This window comes from Ptychodera flava, chromosome 13, assembly GCF_041260155.1.
Source record: "Ptychodera flava strain L36383 chromosome 13, AS_Pfla_20210202, whole genome shotgun sequence".
Classification (NCBI taxonomy): Eukaryota; Metazoa; Hemichordata; class Enteropneusta; family Ptychoderidae; genus Ptychodera; species Ptychodera flava.
In genome coordinates this window covers 23,797,954-23,815,193 of record NC_091940.1, presented here as the reverse complement: position 1 = coordinate 23,815,193, position 17,240 = coordinate 23,797,954, and the positions used below count along the sequence as shown (strand labels likewise).

The 17,240-nt window shown below is 38.4% G+C and overlaps 1 protein-coding gene and 1 long non-coding RNA gene across 2 annotated transcripts; both read right to left on the bottom strand.

The window, feature by feature from the left end:
- Positions 1-4,170: 4,170 nt before the first annotated feature.
- LOC139147930 (cytochrome P450 2D6-like) lies at positions 4,171-10,868 on the bottom strand. The gene is made up of 7 exons (XM_070719161.1): positions 10,781-10,868; positions 8,689-8,847; positions 8,187-8,395; positions 7,338-7,463; positions 6,333-6,572; positions 5,482-5,577; positions 4,171-5,219 (listed from the first exon to the last, which is right to left on the bottom strand). The coding sequence occupies exons 1-7, from the start codon at positions 10,813-10,815 to the stop codon at positions 4,954-4,956; spliced, it is 1,131 nt and encodes a 376-aa protein (XP_070575262.1). The 5' UTR covers positions 10,816-10,868; the 3' UTR covers positions 4,171-4,953.
- A 501-nt stretch (positions 10,869-11,369) lies between these two features.
- Positions 11,370-17,101, bottom strand: LOC139147931 (uncharacterized). The gene is made up of 3 exons (XR_011555839.1): positions 16,846-17,101; positions 14,988-15,180; positions 11,370-11,537 (listed from the first exon to the last, which is right to left on the bottom strand). It is a non-coding gene; the product is annotated as an uncharacterized lncRNA (long non-coding RNA).
- Positions 17,102-17,240: the final 139 nt, after the last annotated feature.

The following is a 17,240-nucleotide window of genomic DNA, read 5'->3' as shown; positions in this document are numbered from 1 at the left end:
ACTTTAGCGAGCCAAATGTTGGGATATTCTAGAAAAACTATTTTCTTTAATAAAAAAACATTCTCTTTATGCAAAACATATTTTCGTTTTGTAAAATTGATTTTCTTTGCGTAAGATCAATTTTCTATGTGTAAAAACCTATTTTCTTTGTGTTAAAACCCATTTTCTGTATGTAAAACCCTATTTTCTTTTTGTAAAAAAAAATTCTTTGCTTAACAAAACATTTCAGTAAAAAACATTTTCTTTTCGTAAGAAAACATTTTCTTTTTGTAAAGCCCATGTTCTATTTGTACTATTTTGTACAAACCTATTGTCTTTTGGTACTTTAAGTAAAAAGTAATAATATCTGTTGCTTAAGTTTCATGCATCATGCAATCTTCAGACAGAAGTCTGTTGGCTAGGATGCATGAAAATTACTTTATGCTTGAAATAATTTTGTTATTTTTCATAACGCTGTAGCTGCTTTCCGCATCGAGCACTGTAATTTCCAAAGCGAACATCTGTTGATCTTCAAAGTAGTTCGTAGAGTGTTAAGAAAGCGTGGTTTACTTCCTGAATCAATAAAGAGAATATTTCATTAGTTCGTGTGCATTTGAATAATTTTGCTTTCGAGTTTGAAGATGAAGTTCAGGCACCTTTAAAATATCAGCTCTCCCTAGCTCATGCTCTTGCTTGAAAGTCTCAACATTTCCGCGCCCTATGCTGTGTTGGCTGATGTTACAAAAACTAAATCAGCGTTGGATATAGGATCATAAGTGTCACTTTCACAAGCTACAGGATCTAATGTTTCATGAAGTCCTGTTTTAAGGAACATCATAGGATTATATATTCTGTCATAGATTTCATATACGACAGGTTAAATTTATAATTTGAGCCTTGTGACACGTTTAAGTTGTCATTTCATTTCACTCCATGTACTGGATTGGTCAACAAATAAATGTGTCTTTGGAAAAATCAGAAAATCTCAGGACTCATTACGCTGATCGGTTCTTTTAAGGAGGCTTAATCATTCATTTCTCGGCCAATACGTCGCCTAGCTACCACCTCGTATGGCAAGCATTTAGTGACCCCCTCACTCTCACTGCAGTCAGGTTTTAAGCTCGTTTTGCGTTGACTTAGTTCGGGTGAGAACGTGAAGTGCTGGGAACACGATTGGAACTAATTTTGGATAATTGGATTTTCATACTTTGCAAACTTCTCAAAAGTGTTAGGTGCCATATAGCTAAATGTTTCAATATCGCAAATTACTCATAAAAACAAGTGTGTAATATAAAACGAAAAGCAGATGAGATAACATTTGTAGATTAAATCGACATTACTTCACTATCCAATTATTCCAAATTAGTTCCAATCGTGTTTGGAATAGACTGACACATGTGAGCGTGATCAATTCAATGCATTTACGACTACCAGTGGAGAACGAAGGAAGGTGTTCGGCTTTGGCAAAGCATGCCGTCCTTGTCTAGAAATCGCCCTGTATGGGAGATTAAATGAAACGTCGTTGTAGTAATTATTACATTATGGTCACGCCGATACTCAACGATCCCTCTTTCAGTGCAGTTCTTCAATGAATGAAATGCGATAAACTTTATAGCATCACGAATGATGGCCGCTTTAGTATTGTGTTTTTTACAGGGCGATAATTCATCGAAGATAGTATTACCTGTTTTGGCGTTAAGGCATGTCCTTGAATGAAATTATTAGCCGGCTTAGAAACGTTGACTGAGGGAAAGAAGAGTGTTCATAGAACATGTCAATACTATAGTATTCTTGCCAATTGTATATATTTACGTACCATATTATCACGTTGACATTCGCAAGAGATCACGAAATCGTTTCGCTGTCGTGGAAATCCATGCATCTCGACACAAGGTGTTGCCACTAATGAATATGAGTTTGATAAATTGATTAAGCATCGAATTTCATTCATTTTTATCAGATAAACATTATTAACGTTACGATTCTACACGGAGAATTTTCGCTGATTTAAAACACATCTGCTGGACATCGGCAAGACCATAGATGAGAGAATCCAACAGAGAAAATCTTCATACCCATACCTACATCAACGTCAACTGCAAAATGCCATATCCATTTAATATTGAATTGACCATCAAATTCTATTGATTTTCTTTTGATGAGAATAAGAGGTGTGTTCCATCGTCCACTTCACCAGAGGTTCACTCGATTGGCTGTGTCACGAATTTAAGTTTAGGAAGAAGATAGACCCCCAACTTTTTTCTAACTGACGGAAATTTAAGATTATTTAAGGTTTAAACACAGACAAATATATAACAGACTAGCAACGGGCATTGTTCAAGGTGTGAAGCGGTTACTTAAGCCACCCATGTTTGCCTCGCCTCAGGAAGCTCTCGACTCTCTTTTCCGAAGAGTGCCGACCATGCACCCTTCGGTATTTTCCGAATTTTTGCTAATTTTTAAGCGAAAGTGTGTTCGGCAAAGTTCGTGTCGTTGTTGTCTTGTTGTGCTGAGCAGAATTGGCGTGCTAGCGAAAACTGAAAGTTTTGAGCATCGGGGAGGTGAGTTTTACCATTTTAAAAATTCCTCTCACTTTTAATGAATAATTAATGAGCGAGTTTGAACCAAATTTGAAAGTCTTTTTACAACTGTCAGATTTTACTCAATGGTTTCGGTCAGTCATACCGTCTTTTACACTTTCGTCAAGGAAGGACATGTTTATGGAACTGCTTGTGTGATATGTTTTGATTGGCGTGAAGCAGTGTTTCTGCCCTGATACTCACAAAGTAACTCTGGTTGCTAAGCGATTGGCAGCACGATGCCAACTCGTCGTAGTTTTCGCATAATCTCGTGCAAATATCAACCACAAAGTCTCCAAAAAGTTTAACACCTTTGAAGCTCATTTCAATATGAAAAGGCCATAGTCTACCGAGACGACCATGGAACAAAAGGCATGCCGCGTTGCTAGTCTGCTCTATATTTGTCTGTGGTTTAAATGATGAGTGTAAGAATAGTTTTACTAGATAGTTAGACTTTGTCGGTAACAAATAAATATCATTTCAAAGTTTGCAACATATGCTGCAAATTTAGTGTACACTTTGTGTGATGGTAGAAATATAAGTTGAATATAAAGTAATGTATTGTTGTTTAAGAATGGAATAGAAAACAACATGACGCAATGAGTAAGCAATTTTATAGCTTCTGAGTTAGGATACATTTGTCACCATTAATGTTATTTCCTACGGCCTTGAACGTTTGGTATTGACGATGTATGTTGTACTGTGTAAGAATTTATTAAGAACATCTCCCGGGAGACATCTTTGATCTTTGAGACACTCAAAGCTGTACAATACTGTAACTACACATATGATCTGCTGCTTGTTCGGACTCAGCACAGGACAAAGGAGGCAGTCCCTTTGGGTGGGCTTCTTTGTGCACGGGTTTACTTTATTTTATTAATTTTGACTGTGATATTTCAAATACAGAATGTGACTCGAAACAGTCTCACTGCTTTCTTTATTACCTACAAGTCCTTATCTCCTCTCCAACAATAGGGGCCTTGATCTCCGATGATGATGATGATGGGGATGATGATGATGATGATTGATTAAATATTTAAAAAATGAAGAAAAATTATTATATATTTGGATTCATTAAATTTGTTTTTGTTGTTATTATCGTATTGTTTTTGTTGATTGTATTTGCAGAAAAGAACAAAGTATGCGCTGCAAAATTCAATACAGCGTAACTATACAAATGCGCTGCAAAATTCAGAACAGCCTAACTATACACAAGGGATGTCTCTTCATTTTCACAGATTTTTTTTCCATCGCCAAAAATGCACCTAGCAAGCATCGAAAGTGGTAAAATACTACGTATGGTCACAGCATATTAGTCCTTCTCAATCATACTCAAACATTTATACCTCTTCCCAATGAAAAGTCGACAAATCAGCAGGTTTTTCAGCGCATCTTGTCGTGTCTTACATTCCAGATTTAAAAGACCCGCGTTAGATTAAGTAACGTGGGCGCATTTCAAATCGAACCAATAGCAGAGCCTGTACTTAACAAATGGGCCCGAAAGTAACGTAAGTTTCTCACGTCTTTGGAAAGAACTTTCTCTCGCTATGGGTGTCACTGTCTGCGTGCGTCTGCATACGGAATTCTGGTAAGTTTAACAATTCCAGTACACCCATAGTGTAAATTCAAATACTTTAAGTCATATTTTTTTCATATTATGCATGTTTATTACACATTGAATATAAATTTACATAACTTAGTCAACCTAGACGGAGTTCTTGCGTCAGATGTTCCGAAAAGCGTGAGCACCTATAGCAACATATGCGACAGCTATGATAACCTCAGTCTTTTCGAATTCCATTCACGTTATTTATAGCATGTTCACACACAAATTGTATATTTTTGGCGTGTATAGAAAATATGGTTTACTTCTGAAGACTTCTTTATATCATGAATAAACTGGAATATCGTACGGTTATTGTGTGTTTAATTTCATTATATACACTTTTTGATTAATTTCAAACAGCTTTAAACGTTAGCACTAGCTGATATAATAATATTCTAACGAAACTTGAAAGTGTCAATATATATTTCCGCGAATTTTGCTATTGGCCGAGATCATGACATCCCCCTCACCTAAAAATTATAAAACAATTATAAACAGTATATAGGATCATCACTATGTCTTTCATATGTCAAAGAATTTAAATCATCGTCAATGTGTCGCGAAGTTCTATTGTACTGGATGTTTCTCATATTATACTTCCGAGATATATTTTCAAAGATCTAATATACAAAAAGAAAATGTACAACTTTGCCTTGTGGCGTTATCACGCTGCCATTTCATTACGCTCCATCTCGAAGAGTTTTGAAAGATTTGCCGCAAAATAATTCCCTCGGGGTAATCTGAGCACATCATCAGTCAATACACCCTCTGCAGTTCTTTCGTTGAGACTTATTCAATTTCTCGGTCGATTCGTCTCCTCGCAACTATCTCATATGGGCGGCATTTTGTGGTCCCGTCTCTACAGTCAGGTTCCAAGCTCGGTTTACCCTGCCCTGGCGCCGTTGTTAACGTAAAGTGTCGTAACAGACCAACACACGTGCGCATGAGCAAATGCATCGCCACCGGCTCTCCAAGGCACTTACGACGTCCAGCGGAGAACGGAAGAAAGGTGTTCGGCGTTGGCAAAGCATGGCCATCCTTGTCAAGGAATCGTTCTGTACGGGAGATTGAAGTGAAATTTGTTGTTAAAGTGAAGGAAAATGTGTTAATAGTCACACCAATGCCCTACTGTGTTTCAGTTCTGAAGTGAATAATAACGTCATTGACTAAATACCATGGAGAAAGTTTCTGTGCCAGTATTGTACCTCCTAAAGTTTATTCTATAGTGTAGAGATCGAACATATATGGATGGGAAACATAAGTTTTACTGTCATTTCCACTTTGTTCGAAATGTCGACCATCAGTTGTTATCCATACCTGGATGAAATTTGTCCGGTTCTTGCCAGTATTTGGCATTCATATGTACATTGAAGTTCGTCCATATTACGGTTCCTTTTGGTATGCTGTAGCCACCTATAAATGATGTTGACAGATTTATCGATTTCCCAACCAAACTTTTTATGCAATTAAAGATCTTTGAGAGTAAATGCTCATGCACAAAACATCTAATGGTTCATTCATTGTTCCTTTTAATAATAGTGACAGAGAGGCCAATGTCTTCAAAGTGCCTTCGTGAGTGGTGACGTTTTATGAGGGAGAGTGCACACAGTGCAGACATAGTCGAGATCAAGCTCGCATTTATGTTTGGGGTAGCCATACTGAAGTTGCATGATTTTATGGCAAAGCGCGTCCGATTTTGCACTGTCCCATTTCGCGGATTTGCTCCTTTGCGAGCTCAAAATAACAACATAGGGTCGTACCATTTGAACAAGGGTACGTAGGTTACAAGAACCTTTTAAGGGAGGGGGATGATGCAGTAATTACTCTTGGAATGAAAATACCAGACCTGTATATCTACATACTACCAAGCATTACTCCCTGTTGGCAATATATGAATACGTCCAGACTCTATTTGAGTCTCGCATTATCCTTCTTGATGCCCACTCTTTTTGTTTACTTGACCTTCATGATCGAAGTTTACAGATATTTTTAAGATGTATAATCCATGCCAATTGATGGCATCAGGGAATTATATTTTCAGTTCACGTAATCTGTATCTGTCGATAGTTGTAACCATCTTAATTTATTTAATTGTTTATTCAATTTTTTCAAAGGTTTTAACACCAATTTGGTGAAACTGTCGCCATGCAACGTGACACCACACCTACCTACACAAGTATCTTCGACAGTTTCATGAGGTAAACCTATTGGTGCAGTCGTTCTTATTCTCAAAACTTCGAGAATAACAGCTCGGCAGTAAGGTAATTTACCAGCATCAGGCGACCCTAGCACTCTCTCATGTCCAATCATATCGCCAATTTCCTGCTGCATTCTCGTCTGCACATCCGGGTAATTGACTAAATAGGCAACAAGCCAAGTCATGGAGGTTACAGCAGGGACCATTGCAGCTGTTTGGTAAAGAGAAAATTATGAAACTATCGGGAAAACAGGAACATTTTAAAATGGAACGGTCATCATCCCGCTCGTTTTCATATCGACTTTTGTAAATATTATTGAATTTCAAAATTTCTCCTCTGCACATCCGGCAATTGACCAAATTTGCTATGGGCCAAGTCAGTATGGTTACGGTTGCGTCAATTGCGGCTGAGTGCGAGAAGAAAGAACCGAGAAAATGTTTGCCGAATGTAAAATTGTACAATGCTGTCATACATACCGACTTCTGCTTACAATGCTTAAATTTCATGTTCAAAAAGTGTTAAATCAATGGGCTTTCAAAGAAGCAGAGTTTTCCACTTATTTACGACTCTTGATATCGTATTAGTTATTAGCATATTATTTTGCCAAATTCTGCAGGATTTTACCATTAAACACTTAGCATGTGTATTTTTTCTGCGCCATTTCATTTCATTACGGTACCCACTGCCGTTTTAATCATATATGAACTATCGTGAAGAACACGGGGTTCAAATAACTGGTTTTCTGTGATAAAATAAGTACCGACTTTAAGTCATACGCACTTCTATTGGTAAAGTTTCTCCGCATTAATTAGACGAGCGTCTCTGATTATTGCGTTCATTATCATAATAGAAGGTAATTGTTGTGACATGTCTGCTGCACAAAATGTACAGACATAAATCGTTCACGTGTAAAATTTAAATCAGATGTTTAGTCTCTTGTCTGCATCAACGAATCTTCTCATTATTGTACATTACCTATTAATACATCGGATAGCATTTGTCTGACGTGAACGTCAGTGAGACAACTGCTTACGTCTTCAGATCCAGCATCAGCATCTTTCTTGTACTTCAACAGGTCGTCAATAATACCGTAGACTTCCCCTGTGAAAATGATTGATAAAGAAATTGGCAGTAAAGATGCGTACCGCAGAAGTCTCGCGAAATTTTCAATTGACAACGACGACGACAAAGATGACGTCAAAGATGACGACGACGACGACGACGACGACGACGATGATGATGATGATGATGATGATGATGATGATGGTGGCATTGGCGTGGTGAATGTAGTAGTCACAATGACGGCAATGATGATGGTGGTGTTTGTGGCAGTGATTAAGATGATGATGATGATGATGATGATGATGATGATGATGATGATGATGATGACGGTTGTGGTGGTTATGATGATGATGATTATGGTGGTAGTTATGTTGAGGGTGATAATAATGATGATTATGATAGCGAGGATGATGAAGATGAAGGCTATGGTGTTTGGTATTGCTGTAGTCGTTCCTACAGCTATAGATGATGATGGTGTTGATATTACAGAAATCGGTGTCGAATTTTGTAATGGTATCGTTCTCTACTTTCGTGACTCAGTATTTCCACTCAGCTGAAAAAGAAACTGCAAGCTGATAACGTGCAAGAAAGAGTAAGATATGTCTTTGTGGTAGTAATGTCAACAAACACCTAGTAATCAAGTCAAGAATTGTAAATGATAATCATTTACTTCATTGTAAGATGACACTTTGTTGTGCACAATCTACAGTTTCATCATCTAAAGTTTCCGCCGTGAATATCCCCTAAAATGCGACGACAAACCTTCATTTGACTTTGCCTTGCGCTGATCGATTTTGGATTGGATTAGCATCAACCAGCGACTTATCGCTTTCTTGATTTCACAGGCACCCTTGGTTGGTATGTGTCGTAAAATCGGGAACACGTCAGCAGGGAATCTCTGACCAAATCCTTTAAGAACATTTTCAGCTGACTTAATGATTTCTTGAAATTCCGGATCATCAAATCCGTACCTGATATAATTCAAAATAATTTACTACAACGTGTACGAAACCTTTTTCAATATATACATGTAAGTGAAATATTTTTTTGACAATCAACGTTCACACTTGTCCATTTATATCACTCCGTCGCATGCAATAACACTTCATGCGTTAAATGCAAGTTGCAGTTCATTCCACATTCCCAAACTTACATTATTACACTGGTCAAATGCTCACTACAAAAGTAAATATTTGTATGATTGTATCATATTTTCAAATACTCCCCTTAACAGTTCCACGCATGTATGTCGACACAAACTTACTTCCGACCGAAACACATAGAAGCAACTGCGCAGCCGACGGTCAAACCCAAGTAATCCCTGGGATCAAAGGGCTCTCCATTTCTGTCTTTGACGGAGTTTTTCAATTGCAGAAACGCTTCCCTAAAAGAATCTTCCATCTTACGTCCGCTTGTAGCATTCCTGAAAGACAACAAAGTCTATTCGTTTAAGCTGCATGCAAAAACATCTCTGGAGGGGGAGGGAATCCAAAAATGTTCTCAGATTTATTGAAATACCCCCGAACAAACTTACAATGCGTTCAAATCCCCTTCTGACCTACGATAGTGTTAAAATCCCTCTTTAAAGCGATTAGTCATAAATGACAGGTGGGTCGCTATTTTTTGGCGCAAGCCTTTTTATAGCGTTATAAATGTTCATGTATGCCTATTGGGGAGGGTCACCATTTTTCGCGCAACTATTTAGAAGGCAAAATGTGGCCGATATAATGCTTTGCCCAAAATATCAAATCCTACGATCTGGGCAATCATTAACAAAGTCCTAAAACAAGCTATATCTGTATATTTATATACGTTTGATAATTCATGTAAATATACTTTGCTTGAAGTGGCAAATAAAAGATGCATGAGTGTACAAAAACTTTGATTTTTGGATTCCATCGATAATGCTGATTCACTTAATATGTTGTCTATGAGAAAACTACAAATGATATTTTTCTAATATAAAACTCGTAACATCTGTGCATTTATTGACGTGTGTTAACTGATATAGATGTACCTGTTGGAATAGGGTGGTTACAGTACATATTTGTACCGGAAATTTGATTTGGGAATTTCACCGGAAACTTAATCCACTGTACATGGTAGTCCATGAGAAAACTATGAATCACTTTTTACAGTACTAAAATAGCTGAATCTGTGTGATTATAAGTGTTTGACAATAGCGCTGATCGAAAATCACGTCATTTTTTCTCTCTCATTAATATGCATATTAGTCCATATTTTCCGCATCAACTACGAAAATAAAACCTGCTAGTGTGACAATGGCTACAATGGGTATTAAAAGTCGCACTTATATGTATGAATTTATGGCTGAGACTAAAAGCTCCAAAAACAACCTCGCAAGCAACAACAAAATTTGTCTGAATTTTAGGCAGCGTTGTCCAAGGTCGCGCGCGTGCAGCTATATTGAGTAACAAACCTTGTTCTTCTCCCCACGGTTTAGAATAACGAAATCATGTTCAGCAAATGCTCTGTACATGCATGTGTAAAGACCATGCTCATCGTTATTGATGACAATGGGTTCTAGTCCGGAACTGAATTAATTAAATTTTAAATAATAACAATGCTCACTGTACACACATGGCTGTGCTGGACTTTTCACAAGAATTAACCAAACGTTATAGCTTAAAATTTAAAACCTAACTCATATTTCATATCAATAAGAATTGAGTTTTGTTTTGAGTTTCCCATTAAGTCCCCAAATCCCTTTAAGTGCCTCTCTAATCTACCCTTGATATTTTCAAGTTCCCCCGTACATTCTCCCGCGCTCTCCAGAAGTGTTTATGAATGCAGCCTTTGCATATTGGCATTTTTTATACGTTGCCGAGAAGTCTGTCAAGCATCTGAGCAACGCGAGCATTTTGAAATGCAGAAGATCCATAAATGTTTGAAAGTGAAACACTAAACTATTGACAAAATACTACAGAAGCGGTCGCTTTTGGGTTTAGTTCTCTTTTTTTTTGGAGGGGGGGGGTTGTGTCTTTTCCCCTCCGCCTGTTACTCTTAAAATACGTTGCCCAAGATACCATGATGTCTTGAAAGGTTCATGTGCATGACACCTTGCATGTACAGAAACTGGAAAGAAAACAATGTGAAACATGTAGATGTATTTCCTAGGCCGGAGAAGTTTTCCTTCTTTATAAATGTGTTTGGAAGTATAGATGAATGGATGTTGAAGGTTATTAGATTGGGCCGGTAGATAAATAGATGGATGAGTGGGTGAAATCCGGGGGGGGGGGGGGGGGGCTGGACTGATGGATTGAATAATGGATGGCAAGAAGAGTAGAATTAAGGGAGGGGCGACAGAATAGTTTGATGGTATAGGGATTCCCTACCTTATCGCTCGTACTAACAGTTTACGTCGAGTCATCCACTTTGGTGAGTAACTGCAATCAACAATATTTTCTCTTCCTTCACTAAGCAATTCAACTTCAGAATAATACAAAAGTACGAAATTACAAGTCTGACACGGCAGGTCTAGATCGACGCCGGCGAGGAGGAGAAACAATTTTTTTCTTTTGCCTGAACTTGCGATGTATTTCCCTGTTTGCACGTTTCACCCTTCACTATAGCAACATCACACTATACTCGATAACCGCTCATAAACCGAAACAATTGAACAATGCTTTGAAGTCAAGCTTTACCGGCAGACATGGATGTAAATTGCGCAAAATCATTTGTGATGTCCGCTAGCAGTCCCAGCAACCAATACTTGATTGATCAGGCCATGCAGGATTCACTTATTTTACGACTGCCAAACTCCCAAAAAATAAAATGTTTACAAGTTTTAAGCAAAAACTGTTTTCAAAAGGAAATAAGTGAATAACTTAGCCTAGTGTGGATGATAATTTTTCTGCATGCTAGTAACTTTCTTTTTCTTACAGAAATACGAACTTTAGCAAACATATTTACACGTACGGAAAAATCTCCTTGGCCTTCCAGCAAACTCGTTTTGTTTCTTCACCAACGCTTCCCTTACCATGTCGACGTCATTTATGACAACTTTTCGCCGCCCTGATACCTTTATGGAAAGTACGGCACCGTATCGCTCGGTGAGGTCCGTAAGAGCCTTTGACAGATCGCCTTTCAAAGCTGAAATGAAAAAGGTGTGTCATTTAAAATTATTCTTGGGTTTGTAGTATACTTTCGAATGCGCAAATTAAATAAGTGTGTTACAACACCTGTGACACGCCACGTGATCGAAAGTCGTTCTATCTAAAGTTATATTAGCTATAATTTTCATGTACTCTTTATTATTATACACCTGCGTCTGTAACGTATGGGCTTTCGTCGTACAGAAAATTTCGGTATCAGAGGACGCGGGGTCCAATAACTTTGACGCGGAGTACAGTGACTTTAGGTGTTCTTGGACGCTATTTGATGTTTGACCTCACAAACGCATTTACGTCAACGCGGGGTAAAGGAGAGATGGTTTTAATTTTTTAACATAAAATAGACATCTAAACTTTCAGTACATCCACAGGGGCTCAGAAGTGGCTATATAAGTCAATATTACAGCGTTTTTCTTTCTTTTTCAATGTTAAAAATAAACTAGCTGAAGAGCACAACACTTGTGTAGCTGTCTTTTGTGTAGCTTGTATTGGCATGTATAGTGCGCCCTCAATAGGGAGTGTGATCATATGTAAATGCGACCTTTAGTTCCGTGACCTCTAGCCATGCCTACTTCCCTCTCCATATGGCCGGCCATGCGTACAGACGTCGCTGTGTTTACTGACGTCGGTGTGTTTACTCACAGTCCCTCCACACTGTACTAAATTAGTACAGTAAGCATAGCGAGGACAGGAAGTAGGCATGGCTAGAGGTCACGGAACTAAAGGTCGCATTTACATATGATCACACTCCCTGTTGAGGGCGCACTATACATGCCAATACAAGCTACACAAAAGACAGCTACACAAGTGTTGTGCTCTTCAGCTAGTTTATTTTTAACATTGAAAAAGAAAGAAAAACGCTGTAATATTGACTTATATAGCCACTTCTGAGCCCTGTGGTACATCACGAAGTTAGTAGTGGTCAATCCAAAACCCGTGAATTAGAGTGAAATTTTGCCGCTAAGGCCAAAAAAAAAAAAGAAATGTTTCTGGTCAGGCCTTTCTTTAAAAAATGGTGCGGCGACGCGGCTTTTTTTTTTTTTTTTTTTTCCTCCTCAAGGGAGGGAGCAGGGTCAGTTAAAGCGCCAAAGCTTAGCGGCTAATTTGCATAATCATTTGCATATCATTAATTTATATTTGCATATGGATGTAAGCTTGCACATGCATCCACACATACATGTACACTCACAACAAAATGCAATGGTAACACAAAAGTGTGCAGTTTGAACATCATGGAAACTCTTTATTACACTTAAATAAATCATCACAGTATTGTAATTACAATTGCAATTAAAACAGAAGATTAAGATTGAAACTTTGAGAGCAAGAAATGGTTCGTCTCATTGGAGTTTCATTAATACATATATTGCTAATAAATTGTCAAAACTTGCCAACAAAGAGGAAAATTCACAAGTTTAAGCTTTACACAATTCAAATGCAATTGAATTTTATATCATTTTTGAACGACAAACACCGCGAATAATTTTTCATCACGGGGATAGATTTCAACCAGCCGCCCCCCCCCCCCCCCCCCCGCATAACTTCTACTTCCACTGAACATCGTCGTTCGATTCTTGATTTAAAAATACCACCAAGATGATCACAAGACATGAACTAAGTACAACTAGAATCCCTCGAAAATCAGGTGTAAAATCTTTCAGAGAACCTGTCAGAGTGGAACCACACGCGACGCCAGGATCAATGTCAACACGTTATGAACCTGTCGACCAACATGGCCGCCGCCATATTGAAATTTATGCAATGTGAACTCGATCGCGATCGTGATCGTACTCAGACAAAACTCATCGTTGTACAATCATAATCAACCTCACCAGTCAACTCTTGTTTCTTTTGCGGTCCATTTCGTTGATCAAAGCATGGGAATGTGATCAAAGGCCCTGCTAGTGCTACACCGCCTACCTCTGTGAACACTTGTCCGCGATGTATACTGTCTTTGTTGGTCGTAATAGTCGTTCTGGAATGAAAATTTGTGAAAACCCCAGCCGATTCTCCTATTGTTTTAACGTTCCTCTCAACACTTCCGGACAACTTATCTGATGCATACCATACTTCACACCTTCCACTCTTTCACCAGGTTAAAAGTTGCAGTGAGCGCTTATGTGTAGACAATGCAGGCATCAGCTGGTAGCTACGCAGAGCGTGTGAACTAAGGATGGCGGGAATATTTTAAAGCGTAGCGGGGAGAATCAAAGCGTAGCGGGGGGGGGGGGGGGAGGCGAAAGCGTAGCGGGACCGCTATGGCCTGGGGATATTAAACACTGAGTTTTGTAGTTTTATCAATATAGTAACATTTAAACTGTTCATGCAGTCACTGATCATGTGCCCCAAAGAATTTTCTTTCTCTTCAGCCGTTTTGGTTTGGTGTTATGGTAATCAGTATGTAGTTTGCCACAGCCGCCGGCCTCAAACCAGGAAAAAAAAAGGGTGACGCGCTGTTGTTCAAGTGACGCGCGCGCTGACCAGAAACATTTCTTTTTTTTTTTTGGCGCTAACCTACAATTTCTACCACGTGCACTGCGCTGGGCCGTTTGAATTAGCGGACGCGCTGGATGCGTTCCCAGTCTGCTTGCGATCGCTCAGTGCAGTGCGCGACGGACATCCTAAAACGCCCCAATTTCGACCTTTTTTGTGGTAAAATTGTACTAAAAAGGTGTATAATAATAAGGTTATTCACAAAAAAAGGATTTATTTCTTCGTACTCTGCTGCCACGATGTACTCGGACATAAATCCTGGTATTTTGTGAATAACCTTATATTAATTCAACAAGTAGGCCTAAGTTATTGTCTGAACTAGAATTCACTTTTAAACTATAATGCTGTACAGTTAACAAGGTATGTTGTGTTTGCAGTTCTCAGGCCATAATATTTTACTAGGAGGAAAGCGATATGTTTTTCCTTCTTTTTAGAACAAAAACTCATGAAGTTATTATCACTCGTCAAGGTTCAACATACATCTTTCATCCTGCAGTACACACATATATACCAATACCGCCATCAATCATTGCTTTCGGTGGTGAAGTCTTTCATTACTATTTTTGTGTATGAATAATTTTAAGGGTTCGGAAAAAATAAAAAACCCGCCTAAAACCACTTATCAACTCAAGTAATGTCACTTTGGGATATCATAAGTATAAAATATTACTTCACCGTACGATACGTCTTTGTTTACATTTCAGGAGAGATGCCATTGCTTCTTTGTATACATTCTGCAGTACATACCCTTTCTTCATCTCGTCTCCTGTCCGTAAATGGGAATGACGGTTTTTTCTGCCATTCGACGATACTCTTTCCAACACCCCCTCATCTATTTTTGGTTTTGCCCATTTAATTTTTGCCGAGCCATTTAAAGTTGCAGTCGGACATATTCTACTCCGTACCCCTATAAGTTGTTCTTTGAACACGAGCTCACCTGAGGAGCTGCCAATAAAGGGCCATGCAACCGGCCCGGGAGGAAATCCGTTGGGTAAAAGCACACTCCACAACGCAGTTAACACCACCAGTAATATCACTGCCGCTATAACATTGGTTGGGCTGCTGAGAAAGGCGTGAAGCGCACTTGGTACAACAGAGACCATTTCGATTACTTTGTTTCCTATGAGGATCTTATGAAAAGAGAACATTTAGGCTCTGTTACACTTACATGCGATTCTGAATCATAACAGTGGCTCTGTAGAACGTGAAAGTTCATCGCTGAGCCTCTGCAACAGCTGAAGGAAAACAACACGCCGATGTCTACAAGCATGTTACGTATCTTTTAAGGTTGACTAAGCTTCACAACATTTCAAGACTTTGGAATGTTATAAATGTTTGAAGAGAGTGTAGTACATTCCATATTGTATTACATGTAATTCGTATTTTGTTCCTGTCATTCCCCATGACATTACAAGGTGCAAGTTTGATTGTGTGCACACCAAAATCACTTAATTTCTTTGCACATATCGTACTCTAAACCTTCATTGCATGACTTCGTTAGCGAAGACAGCAGAATCAAAATTATCCGATCTTAGGCTTTGAACGAGACTAAACTGAAATGTGTTGCTCATGCTCACAATTTTGATGATGCGGTCATGACAGATGATACTTGTACTTGAATGTCATTGAAATGATTTCAGGTGACATTGCGGATGACACGGCGTATTTTTGATCAAAAACATGGTTTGGCAAAGATTCGTGCAATTTTTATTTCTTGCTTAACCCTAGATCGAAATATTGATTGGGTTCACCTTTTAATATGACAAGCAGTTGTAAGTTAGGTGAGAAAGAAGTGAAAATTTATGCAAGTTTATGCAAAGCGTCCGAAATCCTGCTTCGTTTTCCTCCCGTTTTCAAAATTCAAAAAATAAACTCCACTCTAATTTTTAAAAAAATTGACATTACGTTCAAATACTATATAACAAAACTAGAATTTTGTTCGGTAATAAAGTTCTTACATTTTGATTAAAAGCCATTTCAGTTTTGACCAATCAAAATTGTAATCACGTGTTTGAATGTCAGTCTTTCAATTCCTGCCATTTAAGAATGAGCATAGGTAATGCAAAACAAAATCTTTATTTTTTCTACATACATTCTGGCTTCAAATGAGATACCAAATTTTACAAAGTAGTGTCAAGGTTTAGACTTAAATTAACTTGAGTTTTATCATTGATACCAAACTTGAGGTTTTCTGCCCCAAATATGTACTTTATCGTTCTTCAAGTAAACTATTGCTACTGCACGAAACTTCAGTTTCCAGCTTTTTGAAAATACGTCGATCGGTGGACGTGACAAGGGAACGTTAACAATAGATAGACACAAACAGAGTTCAACGCATGTCACGCATATCCGTGCAGTATTCTTTCGAGTTTGACATATCTGACGGTAACTAATGTTTACCTCGACCCAGATAGGGGACGGACAGGGGTCAAACAATACGTTGGTATTCTAAACATCACAAAACCCGACACAGATACGGATCTAATGTGCATGCATCAGTTCTTCGGTCTTCAGCATTGTGTATATCACAATACCTGTATTTTTGTTCAGAATTCATTACAAGTAATGCATGATAATGCATTACATACCGTGTATATGTCACATTATTTGTGATCACCTGTGTGATCTTGGGAACAAACTTCTCGTCGCGATATATCTCAGACTGCCTCGCCAGTATAATTCACAGGTGCAAGAGCAACACCAATGCCCTGATTTGCAAACTCCACTAAGTGCCGTGACTCAAATTCATGTAAAGACCAGCATTGTCGACGTCATAATAAACAAGGTTTACTCACGTTTTCCACTTGAAACACTCAGGTAAAGACCAGCATTGTAGACGTTATGCTAAACAAAGCGTACTCACTTCTTCCACTTAAATCAGGTTAGTGAACATAGATGATTTGCAGTCTACGGGAAGTTGAACACAAGAAACTAAATCGAGTGGGACATCGGCATGAATTTGACGTTGTTACGCCGACCCTGAACGTCGAAATCAATCTGCACCAAGATAGAAAGAAATGCACACTGTATGTTTTTCAATTGTAGTGAAACACTGAGGTCGAAGTCAGAATGAGTAAGTGTGTTTGTCGATGCGCTACTCCCCATGATGTTTTTTTTTTCAAAACATTATTTACATGTTTTACATTCTGCTTAAGGTTACTTGTAGGATTCAACGCGTGCGCAGTTGTCA